This window comes from Myotis lucifugus, unplaced genomic scaffold (assembly GCF_000147115.1).
Source record: "Myotis lucifugus unplaced genomic scaffold, Myoluc2.0 scaffold_1, whole genome shotgun sequence".
NCBI lineage: Eukaryota > Metazoa > Chordata > Mammalia > Chiroptera > Vespertilionidae > Myotis > Myotis lucifugus.
The window spans coordinates 37,869,727-37,890,684 of record NW_005871049.1 but is presented as its reverse complement, the minus strand read 5'-3'; the positions used below and the strand labels follow the sequence as shown (position 1 = coordinate 37,890,684).

At 35.1% G+C, this 20,958-nt stretch overlaps 1 protein-coding gene across 17 annotated transcripts in view; it reads left to right on the top strand.

Moving 5' to 3' along the window:
• Positions 1-20,958, top strand: part of HMBOX1 (homeobox containing 1) — a 118,651-nt gene that overhangs the window by 10,415 nt on the left and 87,278 nt on the right. For 9 of the 17 annotated variants that reach the window (XM_023755893.1, XM_023755867.1, XM_023755891.1 and 6 more), the window contains exons 2-3: positions 763-1,239; positions 8,843-8,928. In XM_023755893.1, the coding sequence (XP_023611661.1) occupies positions 763-1,239; positions 8,843-8,928 (563 nt within the window). Of the gene's footprint in view, positions 1-762; positions 1,240-8,782; positions 8,929-20,958 lie in introns of all 17 variants that reach the window. The other 8 variants (XM_023755882.1, XM_023755849.1, XM_023755874.1 and 5 more) reach the window with 1 other exon arrangement.

The following is a 20,958-nucleotide window of genomic DNA, read 5'->3' as shown; positions in this document are numbered from 1 at the left end:
ATGCATTGCTTCACAACATTACAAAGGCTATTACCATGGCTACGATGTCAGTAGGTGATAATCTTCTGGGATACTATTGTATATATGGTCCATTGTTGACCAGTGCTGTGGCACATGACTATATTGTTATTAACTCTGAAACATTTTCTGATGGGCTACAGTATCTTGTGTTAGTTAAAGAAAACATAATGTAGGAGCAATTTCCTGAGAAAAATGAATAGTTCAGTTTGGCTATAACCATGAACGATCCATTTCTCAGGATATCAACAGAATGCATTACAGAGATAAAATATGAAATTACTATATAGTGGGTAAAATGGTGCTTAGTTTTTTTTTAGGTATCTCTCTTACTTTTCTATGTTAGTATTTTTGCTGGTTATTAGTATTTGCTTGAGTTTAGCATATCAAATAGTTTGTTTACAGTAAATGAATTTAGAGAGTTCCTAGGTCAGTTTTGTTGATATTTAGCAAAACAAGAGCATACATCTATTTTTCAGCAACTTTCTATTAATACTCTAATGCAGAATAGTATACTTGATGGAAAAACACCTATGAGTAATTACATAGCCTGGATTTAATAGTGTATTTACTTAATCTGTTGTTTTGGTATTACTGCCATAATGGAAATTTTGGGTCATTATAATAGTAATGTCTTAAACATTTTCAGTGAAGAAGCACAGCATCTTCTGGGCATTCTCTATAATGATTTTTTAATAGATATTGTAAATAAAGGGACTGATTTTTTTATTTTTATTTTTTCAGTTTGTTGGAAACCATGTCTCACTATACAGATGAACCCAGATTTACCATAGAACAGATAGATCTGCTTCAGCGCCTTCGGCGTACTGGAATGACTAAACATGAAATCCTCCATGCCTTGGAAACTTTGGACCGTCTTGATCAAGAGCATAGTGACAAGTTTGGAAGAAGGTCCAGCTATGGAGGAAGTTCATATGGGAATAGTACCAACAATGTTCCAGCATCTTCCTCTACAGCTACAGCTTCCACACAGACCCAGCATTCAGGAATGTCCCCATCGCCTAGCAACAGTTATGATACCTCCCCACAGCCTTGCACTACCAATCAAAATGGGAGGGAGAATAATGAGCGATTGTCCACATCCAATGGAAAGATGTCACCGACTCGCTACCATGTAAACAGCATTGGCCAGAGGTCATACAGTTTTGAAGCCTCAGAAGAGGACCTAGATGTAGATGATAAAGTGGAGGAATTAATGAGGTTGGTTCCTTTGCTTATTCAGAGTCCCCAAAATGTCTGTTCTTATATTGATTTTAAATAATAAACTGTATTTCAGCTACTTACCTATAAGAACTGTGATTTCCCCTTGCCCACTTTGGAGATTAAAGAAAAATTTTAAATTTTATGTTTTAATTCAAATTTTCTCTTTTCAACTTTAGCCCTATCACTTTGCTGCTTGATAAGTGTTTTCCATTCTCTCTGTCAAAGCAAAGGTTAGCCTTCTCTTTATGGTTGTAATTACTAACATCTGGATTTTCAGCATTGCTAACAGACACTTTCTATTCCTTAAATTTATTGTAAGTACTTTTTCTGAGGGATAAGGTGATTTTATCATGATACAGAATATATCCAGTTTCGAGTTTTCCCTCCAGTAACTCAAACAATAATTTTAAGCTCCTATTATATAAAAAGTAGTGTTCTTTGGAAGAAAAAGATACAGTTTTTACTCCTAAGAAGCTAAAGTTCTAATTTTAGCAATAGGTGCCACATATATATGTTTAATGTTATCTATTGTAAGATAAGTTAAAGCACTTAGGCCCTAAGTCTTAGGGTTTTAAACACTGAGAAAAGAAGAAGTTTACTTTCAACAGAGGCAGGTAGAAATGGTTTCACACTGGACCTGGGACACTTGGAGGGCAGCAATCATGTGTTTTCTACTGTTGTGTCTCTAGGATCTGAACTGTCCTTGGTACATGGTGAGGGCATAATCTGTTAAGTGGATGATGAATTTGAGCAAAACCTTAAAAGATAGCCTCTCTTTTGAAATATAACAACCTTATTTAAAGGTAAAGGAATAGTTAATGGTAGAATAGGCAAGGTGTGTTTTGTCTTAAAAGGATTACAGGTGGGCTAGACTATGTAATAAGAGTAGTATATTTGGCAGTACAGGTTCTGGAAGATTTGAGTTCCATATAAATAGTTAGTGGTTAATTTGGTTGGTGTTAAGGCAGTTAATTCCCATAAGACTAACAAGAAGTTTGGGAAAACTTTCTTTTTAACAGAAGGCTTTGGAAGATTGGCCAGGATCTAAAACTTGACTATTAGCTTGTAGGTTGACATTTTACTGTAATTCAAGTATGTCTTCAAAATAAACAGAAAATCTATTTAGCAATGACTAAGATGTGTACTTACATCCTGCAATTACATACATTCAAGTTTCATCACTAATTATATACATGTTTATATATTGTTATCAGCATTTAATTTACATGTTATCATTTTGTTGCATAGTTAGGACACTTTATTTTCTTCATTATCTCTGCTTCAATTTCTTACAACTACTACTTTGGTGTCCCCTAATCATCCAGGGATTTCATTGACCTTCTGGTTCTCTGTGGTCCTCTGCCATTGTGCCCTCCCACGCCTACATTCCTCTTTTGTGCCCACTGCTCATTTTTCTTAAGTTTACAGATAATAACAGTTATTAGGTTGGAGGAAGAAGTTTATTGCATGTCTGTTCTCAGTTTAATCATTACAACCATGCTGTGAGATGGAGCAGAGAAATTGAGATTCACAAAATTAAATAATTGGATCAAGAACATGGTAAATTTTAAGTGGCAGAGTCTGAATTCTAACTCATGTCTTTATTACCAATGTACCACTTTTGTCTGTTGCCTCTGTAAATAACTTTTTGATGTCTGTCGATATCAATAAGATTTTAGGAACAGTGGCTAATGTAATTTAAGACCAAGTGCGAATGCCTTAATGGGCTAAGTCCCCCTTCCCAACTCCCATGATATTTGCCACTTACTAAACAAATGAATTTTTATTTGGTAGAATGTTAGAGAAATTTTTGAACAGCGGATCTTTCTGAGTGTCATGTGCTCATTTAGGGCTACACTGCCCTTGCTGATTGCACAACACCATGGTCATATTTTAGTGTATTGAATTTGGTGGTCTCTAGGTGGGGAGAATAGTTACTTGGTACCTGAATGCCTTCCTGCCTCCATTTCTACATACTAGTATATCATATACAGCATTGGATAAAATTAGGTTTACAGTTGTGAGTATGCAAAATACAGTTTATTCTTATATTATTATTTATTAATCATTCTATTTTCCATACAAACAACTGTAAACCTACTTTTGCCCCACCCTGTATATTAGTAATTCATCTCTTGCATACTCACATTTCCCAACTTCTATAGCACTCAATTATAAGATGTATTTTTCAGATTTCATAACCCATGTGTCCACACAACTTAACTTTTAGTAATTTCAAGATACATAAAGAAAATTTTTTGTAGAAATTGATTAAATTTTAACAAAGCCTGATCAACTTGTTAAGAAACAATAAAAAAAAGTAACTGTTATTTTTTTTCATTTTTTAATTGATCAGGGTAAAAAACCTGAATGGGAAACTAGAATATGAATTCTCAATAGATCGCTGAATATAACATTTTAGGAAAGACTTTAAAGCTCTTAACTTTAGAATGATGACCCATTTCACATTAATATTTTTTAAATGCATCTATTAATATATATATTAATATGTAGATATATATATATGCAAATATCATAGTATACATCTATTAAAGTATCTGTTCTGTTGTATATATATTATAAAGTAACAATTGAAATGAGTTTAGTGTTATAATAATGTATGTTAGCATTTTATGCAAGATTCCAAGACTTTATTCCGAGTTGGTTACCTATACCCCTAACAATAGGCTATATACTTGTGTAGGTAAGGTACTTATGATCCATAAGTAATAATACTCAGTTACCATATTGTTTATACATATAGAGTAGCTTTTCTTTTAAAGTTATCTTTAATACATTTTAAAGTTATGTTTTGTTTATCTCCATGAGTGGAAATTAAAAGGAGTGGGTTTTATTTAAATGTGAAAGAATTTGTATGTAATTATATTTTCCATCTTTGAAATAGTCTGTCTTCCATCTCTGGAAATCTTTGAGATAAAAGACTGCCTATGATATTAATCAGTGTCACCCCCCCAAAATTGAAAAAAAATTCAATAAGAAATTTTTAAAAGACCACTTTTAAGAGGGGGAGGGGCTAAAGAATGTGTAGTGTTTATCAAACGAGACAATGGAAGATCTCAAAGCATTCCACTTTTAAATATGCATTCTTTAATATTCTTTGTCCTAGAAAAGAAATTATTGTCATTTTGAGCTAGAATAAATAACTCTTTTTCTCCATTCTGGTTTGGAAGTTGAAACATATTTAAGACTAAGATTTTAAAACTTTTATAAATGATCTAGATCAGGTTTTCTATTTTATAACCTTTTATCTCCAACTATAGACTTGTTCATTCACTGAACAAATTAAACTCTCTTATCTGCAAACCCTATGATGAATAAGACAATCTTTGTGCTAAAGGACTTTTTTGGCTAGTAAGAGAGAGAAGGCAGGGTTATAAACAACTGTAATACAGAATAGCATGTAACATATTAGCATATGGGTAGTATAATTGAAATAATAACATGCTTTTGGAAGAAAATATCTTTTTTAGCTCTGAGGATCAGGGAGAACTCTGAATAGATGACAATCAAATTGTGTCTTTAAAAAGGGTGATTTCAAAAAGAGGCATTACTGATTAGTTCATTTAGATATTAATGTCTCTAGATCACAATGGAAAGTTTAGCAAGTTATAAAAATAATGGCAATGGAGGATGGAAAGGAAGAATTTCATCCCACATGTGGAAATTACTCAGATAGGTGAATCCAGCATGGCTGTGTTTGGAAAAGGCAGTAGGAGGAGATGACACGGACTTCAAGTGGTTAGATGCAAATTGAGTGGTAGCTTCTTTTGGAAGTAATCTATGGAATCAAAGAAAGATCAGCCTACATATGACTTTATTTACATAAGACCTGAGGAGTAAAAATCATGAAGAGTGTGAGATTGTATAACACAAGGGAGGAAAAGGGATTCATTCTCTTTAAAGAGAATGTCAAATTTCAGATGAAGAGAGAAAGTAAGGAGTAGACATTGATGGCGAACCTATGACATACATGTCAGAGGTGACACGCGAACTCATTTTTTTGGTTGATTTTTCTTTCTTAAATGGCATTTAAATATATAATAAATATCAAAAATATAAATCTTTGTTTTACTATGGTTGCAAATATCAAAAAATTTCTATTTGTGACTCGGCACCAGAGTTAAGTTAGGGTTTTTCAAAATGCTGACATGCCGAGCTCAAAAGGTTCACCATCACTGGGGAGAAAATGAGAGAGTTAGAATTGGAGTAACAAAAGTTTTTACACCAAGAAACTTGATTTCACAGGGTACAATGTGTACAGTAGGAGAGGGAGGTTGTTAAAGGCTGAATGAGGAGAGAATGAGGGGGGAATATGTGAAAGTTTAAATAACAGAGGCACCCTAAAAGAGTGGAAGTCTTTGAAATACTTAAAAGAATTGAACACAAAGAAAGTTGAATGCTGTGCTATTTTGAAGGAACCAAGTAAAACTAACTGAATACCACATCACTGCTTATATCTAAAGTGACTTTCTAGAAATCTTTATACAGTGCCTTAAAGTACCTAATACAGATGTTTAATTCAATCTTAAATAGTTATAGCTGATCATTTCTTCTTTTCCTGGAATTCTTTCTGAGGTTTTATAAAATAATAGTCATTGTTCATGTACTATGTTTATAGTTTCAAAATGTTTACATTGAAAAATTTTTTGTTATATGCACATTGAGTATTAAAGTTCATTTAATTTTAATTTCAGTGCTTGGAGAAAAATAGTAAAAGCTTTGTGACAGGTGTATCAGTGTTCTATTTTTGCCAGATGATGAAACCAGGGCCAAGGTTTATTAAATGACTTACCCAAGTGCGCCCTTACCTTTCAAGTCTTAAATTTATTTTTCATTTCAAAAAGATTCTCTCTGGTAAAGCAGTTAAGAGATTTTTAAGACTCATTGTGGGTACTTATAAACTTGCCAAGTATCTAAAAGTATAGTTTATGAGAGTGTAAGTGAATGGCTGCTGTCTTGCTGCCGTTCTTAATAATATCATACTGTAAGACTGTGAATATGTCACAAACTGGATATTCCCCATTAGAATAATTAAGTATTATCTCTACTCTATGATTTAGTGTCTACTCTAGGTTAATTAGATTTAAAATAAATTGATTTAAATTCCAGTTTAAATCAGTGGCCAAGAAAATACTCTTTTTCCCTCACAAAAGCACATTTTTAAAATTTACCCTAATAAATATTTTCTTAAACTCAAGTTTTATTTTCCAAGAAGGACACTACACATTGAAATACAGTGCTTTATTTACATTTTTTCACATTAATTCTGCAGAAACCAAATGATTTGGTTGTTTTACATATATCAGCCAGTTGAAATAGATACTGCTGAAGTTATCTCTTGCTCAGCTGATTACTGATGGATATTTGACAGCTTGTTTAGTCTACGTTACTTGTATTTTACTCAGCAGTTTTTGTTTGGCTTATTTGTGCCTTTTTTGTCACATTCACAATTTTAAAATAAAATGAGAATGCATATTTGGCAAGGAACTATTTCAAATATATAGCAAGCATTTTGGAAGGAGTCTAGCCATTATCTAGATCAGTCTGAGAAATTTTGGGTGTTTGATTAGCCAGCTGACTCTCTATTTCCTCCCTTTAGGAATTTTTTTTTATTAGGATTTCCAACTGGTAGATTAGGAATGTGCGGTAGAGTTCCAGATTAGAAGCTGTTTCTACTGTCATCTCTCTGTTCTTTTCCAGAATTCCTGAAAAGGGAGCATGGAATCCGCTAATAGAGTGTATAGCCCCTCTTCACCAAGGGTCTAAAACATCTGCTGTAAATTAAGTCACAGCTGATTCCTTTTGGAAAGGGTACTTTTGTTTCTCCACATAATCTGTAGAAAAACTTGAACTCTTCTTTTTAAAAAATTTAAATTCTTTATTATTTAAAGTATTACATAAGTCTCCTTTTTCCCCCATTGATCTCACCCCACCCCCAAGGACTTGAACTCTTAAGAAGCGTTTGTGGTTCATTCATAAAATGATTTGTAAAGATTTCATGATCCCTTTGTCTCAGTTCAAGAGTCAGGAAGCTTTTTGTAAGGGCTAGATGGTAAACATTTAGACTTAGTGGACCAGAGGCAAAATTGAGGATATAATATAGGTAATTTATACACAAGAGAGAAATCAAATGGGCACACATTTTTATTTTTATTTTTTTAAAATATATTTTTATTGATTTCAGAGAGGAAGGGAGATGGAGAGAGAGAGAGATAGAAACATCAATGATGAGAGAGTATTATTGATCAGCTGCCTCCCGCACGCCCCCCACTGGGGACCGAGCCCGAAACCCAGGCATGTGCCCTTGACCAGAATCGAACTCGGGACCCTTCAGTCCACAGGCCAACACTCTATCCACTGAGCCAAACCAGCCAGGGCTGGGCACACATTTTTATTAACAAAACTCAATATAGAATAATAATTAAATACATTTTAAAAATCAAAGCCTACTAGTGAGAAAAATAGAATTGGGGAGGGGATGATATTTTGCTTTAATTAGTGTTTGAAGATAGTGTTTTCCTGCCATTAAGTCAATTGCAAATTTTCATCTGTGAATACCACTTTTAGGTGGGAGGCTAGATTTAGCCCAGGACCATAGTTTGCTAACCACTGTATTAGATGATAAGTTACCACTACTCTCTGTTACTTTAGGGCATCAACAAAAATTAGTGTTCTATTTATATAATCTTCTTGTACATAAAACATTCAAAGAACAATTGGTAAGTTTAAGTATAATTTTACGTATTCTGTTTGTTCTGGTGGAGAAACAGAAATCTTGCCATTTATTGTCATTCTAGTGAATGTCTAGTCTTTTAAGAATTTGTTGAATTTTTAAATAAGTAAAAATCATTAAGGAATCTTAGTGGAGGAAAAATCAGGTCTATAATTTGTGATCCCAAGGATGCAGAAAATAATGTAGGTTTAAGTATTAGGTATTCTGTATAATACATGTAATAGGAAATTAAGTGCCTTTTTATATTAAAATTCTATATGTAACCCCACTTAAATTTTTTTTATATACAGGAAAAGAAGGCAAATTAAAAGGCAAAGCCTTTCTTAAAGTGGCTAATATTTTAGCAGTTGAGAGAATGATGATTTCTATTAACACAGATTTTAAAATGAACTGCATCTTATTTATGCAGTTGCATAGTTAACACAGGAACCCACAATCTACTCACAACTGATTTTTGTCCTTGTTGCTTTTTATTTTTCTAGGATTTCTGTCTGTGTAAGATGTATTCATCCCACAGTAATGAAACTTTATATATACCATGTGGCAGCCTTTGTTCCTAATGTGAATTATTCACAGCATAAGATTAGCCATCCTCTGGTATGAAACTCGTATCTACTGTGGCATTCACTAAAGCGTCCGTCTAATGGTGTGGTGTTTTAGAACTTGAATATTGGTGTTTCTTGGTTTCTTTTAATTTCATGTTTCATACAGGTTTAGTCTGTTTACCTTTATTTTTGTGTCCTTTCTCTCTATGTTCTCCCCACCTCTCTGCTTCACCTTTCTTAGCAAAGATGAGGATTTCTACCTTCAACATACATTGTTGGTCTTGTCTTCTGTTTTTGTTAGGAGGGACAGCAGTGTGATAAAAGAGGAAATCAAAGCCTTTCTTGCCAATCGGAGGATTTCCCAAGCAGTTGTTGCACAGGTAACAGGTAAGAGCTGAAGAGCCCTTTATTCTGGAATCATGTCTAGTCTCTGCCTTCTGATGCAGATGTTGGATTATTGCTCACATTTCTGCATTGCAGTGCAGATCTGTCAGTTTAGGCACGATAATATATGCCGGTGATTTAAAACCCATTGTCTCCGATATCATGGAACTTCTCCAGTGATTTTTTTTTAATGTGTGCTAGTAAATTTTAATAGCATTTCTAAAAAGCACAAAATTCCCTACTTTATGGCGAAAAAAGGGTTCTCTGGTTTTCTTGTAACTTTGACAGGGCTCATGACACATGCACATCCAACTGCTACCTCCATTTCATATATTTAAAAGCTTTGCAGTCCTCCAAATCTAATCCTCAGTTTTACCAATTAAGAAATTATTGTGTTTTTAAACCACTTTTCTGTATGTGAAAGCTTTTCTCAATCCATTACTGAGAAGATAAGAGTTACCAGTGTCTTCTCTTTGTTTTTTATATCCCATCCCATTACCCACCCACCGCAGCCCCATCCCAAGTATGTGGTGTATATGTGTCATTCTCTATTCAGATTGCATTTTTTATAGTTATTAAATTTGGGTAGCCTGTTTTTTTCTCTGTTGGTATGTAGTGTTTCTTTCTTTGATATCAGTGATTTATAAAACCTAACTATGCCTTAGTCATGAGAGTAACCAGAAATTCTTTTAACTACATTTTGTCATTAATACATGATTATGCATTGTACATTGATAGATGTGAAAAGTAATTTGTTTCTCCCCTTCTTTTTTTTTTTAATATGCCAGTAGCAGCTACATGACTTGGGCCCTTTTAGCCTCTGTGCCTTAGTTTCTTCCCCACTATAATGAAATAATTGGATCTGATCTTCAATAGTACCTTCCAATTTTAAGATATTATGTATATTCTCTAGACATTGATGCATATTGAAGACAGTTTACCTAAAAGAATGTTATTGACCATTAATTTGGTTAAAAATGAAACTTGAGATTTCAGAAGTCTTAAATTTTGTCCCAAAAATCTAACCTAAGATCAGCCAATCTTAATATGGGTGTGTGTGTCTGAGTGTATACATGTGTAATATATTACATTAGTAATATAGCTTTATAAATGATACTGATTATGGTAAAAAAAAAAAACTTTAGCTCAAGGCATATCTTTTTGTATAGAAATCTTAAACAGCAGGATGATGTGTGAATTTAACTTTTGCAATCTTCAGGTGTTTTTCAGTAGGATATTTAAAATAAATTGTTACCTTTATTTTCAAGGATTAAAAAGTGGTGGTAAGGGCCCAGTAAGGTCATGTTCAGTGGGTTTTACCAAAGTCCACTGCTGTGCACTATGAAAAGGTAGAGTACTGTCTTTTAGGGCGTTTACTTCAGCCCCAAGATTAGAGGCAATAGCATCTTCTATATAGTTTGCCAGAATAACAAAAATATAGTGCAATAGAACAGCATTATATAAAGTTGATTTTGTCCAGGCGGAAATATTTCTGAGTATCTTGAATACCCTGAATCTTGAATCATCTTGGACTTTCAAAATAATAGCTTTTGAAACCAATACAGCATTGATGCAAATTATAATAAAATACCTTTAAAAGGAATTTCCTAGGCATATGTAAAAGCATTAGATAAACTATAATGGATTAAACATGGTGTATCAAATATTGGCTTTTTGGAAAGATGTTTTAGCATCTTGCTATTCAAAATGTAGTCTATGAACAGCAGTATTGAGAGCTTGTTAGAAATGTAAAGGTAGAGAGCATCACCCGAAACGTGAATCAGAATTTACATTTTAACCAGATCCCCAGGTGATTTGGGTTCGAGAAGTACTATTTTAGGAGATTGGTATGTTTTCCTGACATTAACTTCAATGGATTGGCATTGTTTAGCAATGCCCCACTCAGTAGTAGTCATCATGATGCCATCTCCTGTTTATGAAAGCAAGAAGTGATAATGGTTTTACACATTTATTATCTGTTATACCTCTTGGATCTTTCTTTGGCTACGGTAATTATAGGATCTGGTACTGTTAAAATCTTCTTCCCCCATTTCTGCCTCACCCCAACTTATTCTTCCTCTTCTTCATTCATAATTTGAAAGCTTGGGTTCATTTTCCCTTGATCAGATATCTTTCATGGTTCTCTTTTGACTGAAAATGAAACTCCTTATAATTTGACTCCAGCCTTCTTTTTATTGCCATCTTCTATTCAGTATACTCCCTAGCTGAATTCACTACTTGCCATTTCCAGAATTTTGCTTACCTAGATGCTCCCAAATCATTGGTGGAGTGTAGGATACCTTCCACCTTCTCACCTCAGCCTTATCAATTGCTGTTTATCAAGCTTACCTTAGTTGCTATTCTCATTCTGCCTTCTTTGGTTACTTTAGCCCACATGGAGCTCTCTTTATTCTGAAATTAATTAGACTTAGTTCACCACCCGGAGATACTAAACCTCATTTCAGTTATACATTTTAGAGTAATGTTCTTTAAAAGCAGTGATATTTCTTACGCATCCCCAAAGAGCCTACCTACATGGTCTCTGAAGATACCACGTTTACCAAGCTGCCTGTAGTGCTGCTTTGTAGGATAAAACAAGCATTGGTAAAGCTAACACAGCTGTACGTGTGAAAATGTATCCAGTATAACTTTGTCCAGTGATGTTCCCTCTCCAGAAATATTTATTTGTTCAATACTGCATGAATTCTGCCCTTAAGGAACTCACAGTTTTCTTTTATCTACTTCAGTTCAGTTATTTACATAAGGCCAGGGAATGAAGGTGATTCATAACCAGGTGGTTAATTGTCTCATGGTCAGCTTGTTGAATTCATGTATTCCTCATGTATTTATTGTGCTACATTTTCATCCAGCCCATCCATTCATCAGGCTACACTCAGGGGCAGGAATTTCATTCAAGAAGAGAGATGGAGTAATTGAGAACTTGCCCTTGTAATTGACTCACTAGGGTACTTGGTCAGTACATAGGTAATTTTTCTGTCTTTAAACAAATTAGTTAAGTGTATATTAGAAGAATCTATGCGCTAGAATCTACCCCAAAATAAAGTTAAGGATGTGGTTGTCTGGAATCTCTGTCCTGTAATGGAGTCTCTTAAAGTCAGTAAAGTTCAACTCTAATGTATGAAATAACTCAACTCTGAGTTTAAAAGGAGAAAAAGTGATACACAGCAGAAGAAAATGCTAAATTAAAAAGTGTAGTGAGGTGCAAAATTATAACACGTGCTTGTTCCAAAAACAAATGCAGAGACTTCTTTTTATAGATTCGGAGGATATCTATAATAAGATAAACAAGAAGTTCATGGGTGGGGTCTGTATAAATAATATCCTACTGATAGGAAAAATGACAGTATAAACAGGATATAATAGCAATGCCTGCTGAATTTCCCAGCATGTTATTTGTAGCTTCTTTCACAGAGTCATAGCTGCTCCCATCAAGGGTGGATTTTTTGCCTCTAAAAGGTTGAACAAGAGTCTAAATTCTCACAAACAGTGGTGGGGTGGGGAGCATGGCCTTCACTTAGCAATAAACATGTGTGTTTTATATTCACTTTCAAGGTAAAATATTTCCTTTGGCTGTTTTCATTCTTAAAACATGATTTTCTTTTTAAATAATCTCTGGGAAAAACCAAGTGGGCAGAATAAATGAGTAAATGGGCAGAGCTTGAGTGAAGCTTATCAGCCAAAGAAATATACTAATTGGATTCGTGTCCTTTTAAAGAAATAAATAAACAGAAGAAGGAAAAAATAGCATCTCAGAATTTTAAGAACTTTATCACAACTTTGTCTTCTTGTAATGGAGAAGCAGCCATAAAACTTGTTCCCTGCCATGAAACAGCCTGGGACCAGGGCGAAGCTGCAATTCTCTGTCTCAGTCTCATTACCCAATATTTTCTAAGTATCTTTTCTAATTGTCAAATTCTACTCTGTTCTTAAACTGTTAAGTACATTTAACAAGAGTGCATCATAACTGTATCTAGTGACTCATTCCCAAATGTAAGAATTTATATAAATAGAAGCTCTGACCGAGCTTTAGAAATGTTCTAGCTATACTTAGACCACTTCCCTTTTTCAATTATCTTTAAAATGAAGGATAAAAACACTACATATTCAATTTAATTGTAATAATTTCTTTATAGATGTGGGTATATATCGTTCCTTTCCCTAAGAAGACAATTTCAGAACAGATATTGAAAACTAAAGTGTTACTAAACCTTTTTTAAAAATAGAATTTATTTTTTTTTAGAGCAGTTTTAGGTTCACAGTAAAAGTGAGTGAAAGTACAGAGAGTTCCCATATATCTCCTGTCCCCACACATGTCCAGTATCCCCTATTATCAGCATATGGCACCACAGTGGTCTTTGTTATAATCTGTGAACCTACATTGACACATCATTATCACCTGAATCCATAGTTTACATTAAGTATAACTGGATTTGTACATTCCAAGGGATGTTGAAAAGTGTACAATAACAACCATTCATAATTCATAGTATCACAAGATGATACTGTAGTTTCACTACCTAAAAATCCTTTGTGCTCCTGTTCCTCCCTCCCCACAACCCACAGCAACCATTGATCTTTTTACTGTCTCCATAGTTTTGCCTTTTCAAGAATGTTATTATACAGTATGTAGTCTTTTCAGGTTGGCTTCTTTTTATAGATTTAGAAGATTTCTATAATATAAACAAGAAATTTATTCACTTAGGAATGTGCATTTAAGGTTCCGTAATGTCTTGGTGGTTCATTTCTTTTTAGTGCTAAATAATATTTCATTGTCTGTATATACCACAGTTTATCCATTCACCTGCTGCAGGTCATCTTGGTTGCTTCCAAGTTTTGGCAATTATGAATAAAGCTACTGTAAACAAGTAGAATTTATATTTTCATTAAAAAAGCAATGTTGGTAGGGCATAAATTACAGACTAGGGAATTGTCCTCTTATAATACAACCAAATATAATTATGCTCATTTAACAAAATGTTTTCAATTCCTACCTAATGAATTTTATTAGTTTTATATAGATCTCCAATTTGTTTCTGTTAGGAGAAAACTTTTTTTCAAATCTTTGAATGGACTTCAATTACCAACAATATAAATGTTTTTTTTTTTATTTTATTTTTATTTTTATTTTTTTTTTTTATATATTTTTTTATTGATTAAGATATTACATATGTGTCCTTATACCCACGTTACCCCCTACCCCCCCCCCCCCCGCTCATGCCCCCACCCCTCGGGGTCCGGGGCCATTGGGTAAACCCAAATGGTTGCATTTAAGACCTTTGGTTGATTTTTCCCCCTTACCCCCCCCCTCCCCTACCTTCCCTCCAAGGCCCGGAAGGCCAAACAATGCCTCTCCATCTCTGGATCAGTCCTTGTTCATCAGTTTATGATGTTCATTATATTCCACAAATGAGTGAGATCATGTGGTATTTATCCTTCTCTGACTGGCTTATTTCACTTAGCCTAATGCTCTCTAGTTCCATCCATGGTGTGGCAAATGGTAAGAGTTCCTTTTTCTTCTTCCTCTTCTTAAAGAATACCTTTCAGCATTTCATATAATGCTGGTTTGGTGGTGATGAACTCCTTTAGCTTTTTCTTATCTGTGAAGCTCTTTATCTGACCTTCAATTCTGAATGATAGCTTTGCTGGATAAAGTAATCTTGGTTGTAGGTTCTTGCTATTCATCACTTTGAATATTTCTTGCCACTGTCTTCTGGCCTGCATGGTTTCTGTTGAGAAATCAGCTGACAGTCGTATGGGTACTCCCTTGTAGGTAACTGACTTTTTTTCTCTTGCTGCATTTAAGATTCTCTCTTTGTCTTTTGCTCTTGGCATTTTAATTATGATGTGTCTTGGTGTGGTCCTCTTTGGATTCCTTTTGTTTGGGGTTCTCTGCGCTTCCTGGACTTGGAAGTCTATTTCTTTCACCAGGTAGGGGAAGTTTTCTGTCATTATTTCTTCAAATAGGTTTTCAATATCTTGCCCTCTCTCATCTTCTGGTACCCCTATAATTCTGATGTTGGTACGCTTGAAGTTGTCCCAGAGGCTCCTTACACTATCTTCGTATTTTTGGATTCTTTTTTCATTTTGCTTTTCTGGTTGGGTGTTTTTTGCTTCTTCGTATTTCAAATCTTTGACTTGATTCTTGCGATCCTCTGGTCTGCTGTTGGGAGTCTGTATAATATTCTTTATTTCAGTCAGTGTATGCTTAATTTCTAGTTGGTCCTTTATCACAACATCGAGGGTCTCATTAGATTTATTGAGGATCTCACTACATTTATCGAGGATCTCACTACTTTTATCGGCGGTTTCCATAAAATTCTTGAAAAATCTTAGAACCGTGGTTTTGAACTCTATATCCAGTCGTTTGCTTTCCTCCATTTCTGTCATTTGTGACCTGTTTCTTTGTCTTCGCATTTTGTCTGCTTCCCTGTGTTGGTAGAGTGGTTTTGTGTGCTAGGTGTCCTACAGGGCCCAGTGGCTCAGCCTCCCCAGTTACCTGAGGTGGACACTCTTGGTGCACCCCCTTGTGGGCTTTGTGCACAGTCTTGTTGTAGTTATGCCTTGGTTGTTTTAGGTGTCACTGGGAGGAATTGACCTCCAGGCCAATTGGCAGTGAGAATCAGCTCTGTCTGCAGTGGGAGAACTTCTGTCCTGAAGACACCCTTCTGGGGCAAGACTTGCTTCAGTGGGGCTTTGGTGCTCACTGAGTCTGCCCCCTGAGTGTGTTCCTTATGAATTTGAGGAATTATAATCTGGGTGGTCCCACTCTGACCACTGGATACACTGGCTCTTGGATCTAAGGAGGTGCTAATTAAGCCTCTTCCTGAGGTTACCCAGCAGGAGCTACGAAGAGATATGCAGATTCCCCTTCCTTTTTTTGGGGTTTGGTGGTGCCCAGATGAGGCCCAGCTGAGAAGCAATGCAAGTTGCTGTGGGGCCTTGGGCCTTCTCTTGGAAGTTCTGGGTCTGTCTGGCCCAGCTGCAATTTGTTAGGTAATTGTCAGTTTGCAAAGGACCCGGGCATTCATATGCAAAAGGCTTTGCAGCAGCCTGGAAGGGGCGGGGGTCTCGGAATCAACAGGGCGGAGCAAGCAGCTATGGCTGATTCTCAGCCCTGCCCTAAGGGGCCGCGCGTCTCAGTGTCCTGGTAATTGCTGCCAGCACCTCTGAGGGAAAGCCGTCCTCAAGTTCCGAGTTCTGCCTGCTGCCAGACTGTCCAGTTTCTCCCCGTATGAGTCCTGGGACCCCAGAGATTTCCCGGAACCGGAGTTCAGAGCAGTCGGGAGCTTGTGACTCCCTCCCGATTCAAAAAGACAGCCGCGTCCTCAGGTGCCCGCCCCTTTCCGCGCGCGCCGGACCTCTGCACTTCACTTTCGTAGTTCCTCTGAGTCTGTGTGCTCTTCTCTTTCCTTCTAGTTGTAGAGTTTCCACTCAGCCAGCCTTCCTGTGGTTCTGGATGATGACCGTTCTCCCTTTTAGTTGTATTTTTGAAGTTGTTGTCGGAGGCAGCAATTTCCGGTGTTTTTCTATGCCGCCATCTTGGTTCCTCAATATAAATGTTTTTGCAGAGTACATTTTAGGATTTTCTCTTGTTTTGCAGCCTCTGGAGAATAAGAACAGATGGTGTTCCGTGGTTCAAAATGTCTTACTTTTTATTTCACTTTTTCTATCTTCTGCAATTTGTTGGAAAACTATTATAAGCACAACACATAAAGTTACTTTTTTTCCATAGGAAAACATCCAGCCTCTAAATCTGAATACCCGTATTTTCTCACTTTGGTGATGGATCAGTGAAAAATCGAAGTAAAAATCATTTCAGAATATACTTTTTGTTAGAATTTTTCTACAATTCTTGAAATTCATTGTTTTACCGGGACTTTCATCATCTCAAATGCAATGTAAAGGATTTGAAATGTACATTTTTAGTGTAAAAGTTATGAAGATTGGTTTTCAAGAATAAAACAAGATTTCTCTTTCACCTGTATTTAAATATGTTTTTTATTTTTAGAGAGGGGGGAGAGAGGGGGAGAGAGAGAGAGAGAGAGAGAGAGAGAGAGAGAGAGAGAGAGAGAGAAAGAGAAAGAGAAACATTGATGAGAGAGAAGCATCAGCAATCAGCTGCCTCCTGCACGACCCCTGCTGGGGATCAAGCCTGCAACCCTGGCATGTGCCCTGACCAGGCATGGAACAAGTTGACCTCTTGGTTCATGGGTATCCATTTGATGTTCAACCACTGAGCCACACTGGCAGGACTCACCTGTATTTAAAGTATAAAATATAATTTAAACTTTTTTATTCTACCATAAGCTTTGACAAAGTGACTTTTAAAGGTTAGGCACAGATGTGCTTTTCCCCCCTTCAGTAATTTTTATTTTTGTTTCCCACAATTACTGTTTCCTAAGATTGTGGAGAAAAGTCTGTTCTTACACTTATGTAATACCCTTTGTAATACTTTTAGCAAACAAAATAAAAAAAAATCAAAAAAGAAAAAAAAAAAGTCTGTTCTTAAGGTTTAATATTTCTTTTGCAGTTTTATGAAATACTAGAGGCCCTGTGCACACGAAATTGTGTGCCCGTAGCTTGCTTCCGCTTGCCTCAGCTGGCCGCCCCGCCCATCACCGCGTGTAGCTTGCTGCCCCGCCCTCCGCTGTTCATAGCTCTCCACAGCTAGTAGCTTGCGCCCTGCCTGCCAGGAGAGCCGCTACTCCTTTGGTTGTAATAGTGTTATGGCGTGATGGCCATAGACCTTTTATATAAGAGATTTCCTTATATTAAAAAAAATAACAGGACAGGGATAAATGGTAGAAAGAAGATATTTATGTCTGATAAAATAGCAAAACCTAAAGTTCAGCTGTAGTCCATGTGAGTCATCAGGCAATCTTATAATTTCCTGCAGAAGAAGGCTTTCAAGGGAATAAATACCTTTTTTATAAACTATAGATATGGTCTTTTATGCATTAATGAATTAATCCTGCTAACTTGGAATTTACTCAGAGATAGATCTTAAAGAATTTGACATTAGTTTATACAAATACTTGTTTTGTCAGGAAGATGTACTAGATTTAGTAATGTGTAGTAACTAACTTTAGTTAGATAAGGAACTGAAGCTTGAACTCACCAAACTAATCAAGCTTGAGGGCCTTGATATCTGAGAGCCCTACACATTTTTGAAACAAAAAAGCTTTTAATATCAGATGTGTCAACTTCAGATAAATTAGGCTATAGCACTTGATCCTTACAGAATTAACTTGAGATATGCAGGGGAAATGTCTTTTCCTCTGTTTTTAATCACTTTTATTGAGATAAAAGTTGCCTAATAGTAGAGGTCTCTAGGTTGTATCAAATTTATGCAATGGTATAACCATTACCAAAATCAAGATACAGAAAAATTTCAGTATTTCAACAAGTTTCCTCAAGCCTCTTTGCAGTCAAATTCCTCTCTCCACTGTTAACCACTGATCTGCATTCTGTCAGTATAGTATGCATTTTCTAGAATGTCATGTGACTGGAATCATACATACATATTCTTTTGTGTCTTACTTTTTTCACATAGCATGATGCTTTGAGATTCATTAGTGTTGTTACATGTGAAACTTTTAAATGCTGAATACTGGTCCATTGAATGGACATAACAAAATTTGTTTACCCATTAATTAGTTGAGGGACATTTGAGTTGTTTTAGCTATTATGAATTAAGCTGTATGAACATTTGCCTACACTTTTGGTGTAGACATATGTTTTCATTTCTCATACCTAGGAGTGAGATTTTGAGGTTATTGGTAAGTACATGTTTAACATTTATGAAACTATGAAACTGTTTTCCAAAGTGGCTATACCACTTTTCAGTCCCATCAGCAATATACGAGATTTCTGTTGCTTTGTATTCTCTTCAGCACTTGGTATTTGTACTTTTCTTTAAGTTTATCCATTTTAGTGCATATGTAATGGCATCTCACTCTAGTTTTATTTTGCAATTTTCTGATGGCTAATTATGTTGAGCAACTTGTCAGATGCTCATTTGCTATTCATGTATTTTCTTAGGTGAATTCCTGTTAAGTCTTTTGCCCATTGTTTTTTAATAAGGTTGTTTGCCTTATTGATTATAAGAGTTGTTTGTATATTCTGGGTACAAATCCTTAAATATGTTAATATACACATATCTTAGTCTGAGGCTTGCATTTTTATTTTCTTAATATTGTCTTTGAAAGAGCAAATGTTTTTAATTTTGATAAAGTTATATTTATCTTTTTTTTCTTTATGGTTCATGCTTTATGTGTCCTAAGAAAATTTGCCTAAACAAAGAATTTTTAAGTTTTCTTTTAGAAATTTTCTAGTTTCAGCTCATACATTTAGGTATGTGAATCATTTCATGTTAATTTTTGTATATGTGTGAGGTAAAGGTTAGGATGTACTTTTTCCCATATGGATGTCCAATTGTTGGAGCACCCTTTGTTGAAATGGCAGCAGTGGTCAAGAGACTAGTCTTTTCCCATTCAATTGCATTGGCATCTTTATAAAAAATCAATTGAATATGTATGTGTGGGTATATTCTGGGTTCTCTATTGTGTTCCATTAGTCTTTATGCCTATCCTTATACCAATACAAACTAAATTATTGTAGACTTATAGTAAGTCTTGAAATCAGAAAATATAATGCCTCTTAACTTTGCTTTTCTTTTTCAAGATCACTGTTGATATTCTAGGTCTTTTGCATTAAGATATACATTTAAATCAACTTCTCAATTTCTACAAAAAAACCTATTTGTTGTGAGATTGTGATTGTGTAACTCAATCTAGCATTAGGAATTGATGTTAATCATGGTGAGTGTTCCTGTCCACATAGATGGTATATCTCTCCATTTAGTTTTTAGTGTACAGGTTTTGCACGTATTTTTTAAAATATATTTTTATTGATTTTAGAGAGAGAGATAAAAACATCAATGATGAGAGAGAATCATTGATCAGCTGCCTTCTGCATGCCCCACACTGGGGATCGACTCCGCAAGCCAGGCATGTGCCTTGACCGGGAATCAAACCATGACCTTCTGGTTCATGGGTCAATACTCAACCACTGAGCCATGCCAACCGGGCTTTGCACATATTTTGAATGTATCTCTTAATATTTTACATTTTTGGTACTATTATATTATACTGTCTTTGACTTCAGTTTACAATTGCTTGTTTTTATGTCATAGAATAATTGGTTTTGGTATATTCACCCTCTATTCTGTAACCTTGCTAAATTATTTTATTTGTTCTAATAACTTTTTTGATAAATTCTTAGGGTTTTCTACATGGACAATCATGTTCTTTGTAATAGAGATAATTCTATTTCCTTCGTTTCTTGTGTATGTCTTTTATTTTTCTTGCCTTATTGTACTGACAAGCACTGTAAATATAATGATAAGAGCAGGTATTCTTGCCTTTTTTCCAATCCTAGGGAGCAAACATTGAATCTTTTATAATTAAGTAGGATCTTTGTAGGTTTTTCATAGATGCCCTTTTTCAAGACTCCCTTCAGGAGACATTTTCTTCTATTTCTAGTTTCGGAAAATTTTTATCATGAATGGATATTGTACTTGGTCATATACTTTTTTCTTCATCGATTGAGATGACCACAGGTTTTGTTTTTTTAGTCTTGTTAATATGGTGAATTACATTGATGGATTTTTAAATGTTAAATGAGCCTTGCATTCTGGGAAAAACTCCACTGAATCTTCTCTTCTCTTGTATTTCTAGAAGAATTGTTGTAGAATTGATATTACTTTTTCCTTAAATATCTTTATTTTGAGACTGCTTTTTTTATTATAGAGAATATCTTACACTTGGTCATAACTTACTAGGTAGATCTAATCCTGTGGGCTTGTATCCTGTACTGAGTTCAACAGAACAAAATATAAGAGTAGAGATTATTGTGTCTTTACTATCTCAAAATGCTAGCACTTTTCTACATGATTTTACTGTTGGCAGAAATTAGTCTTCTCTTACCAATTGCCTGAAATAGGATTACAAA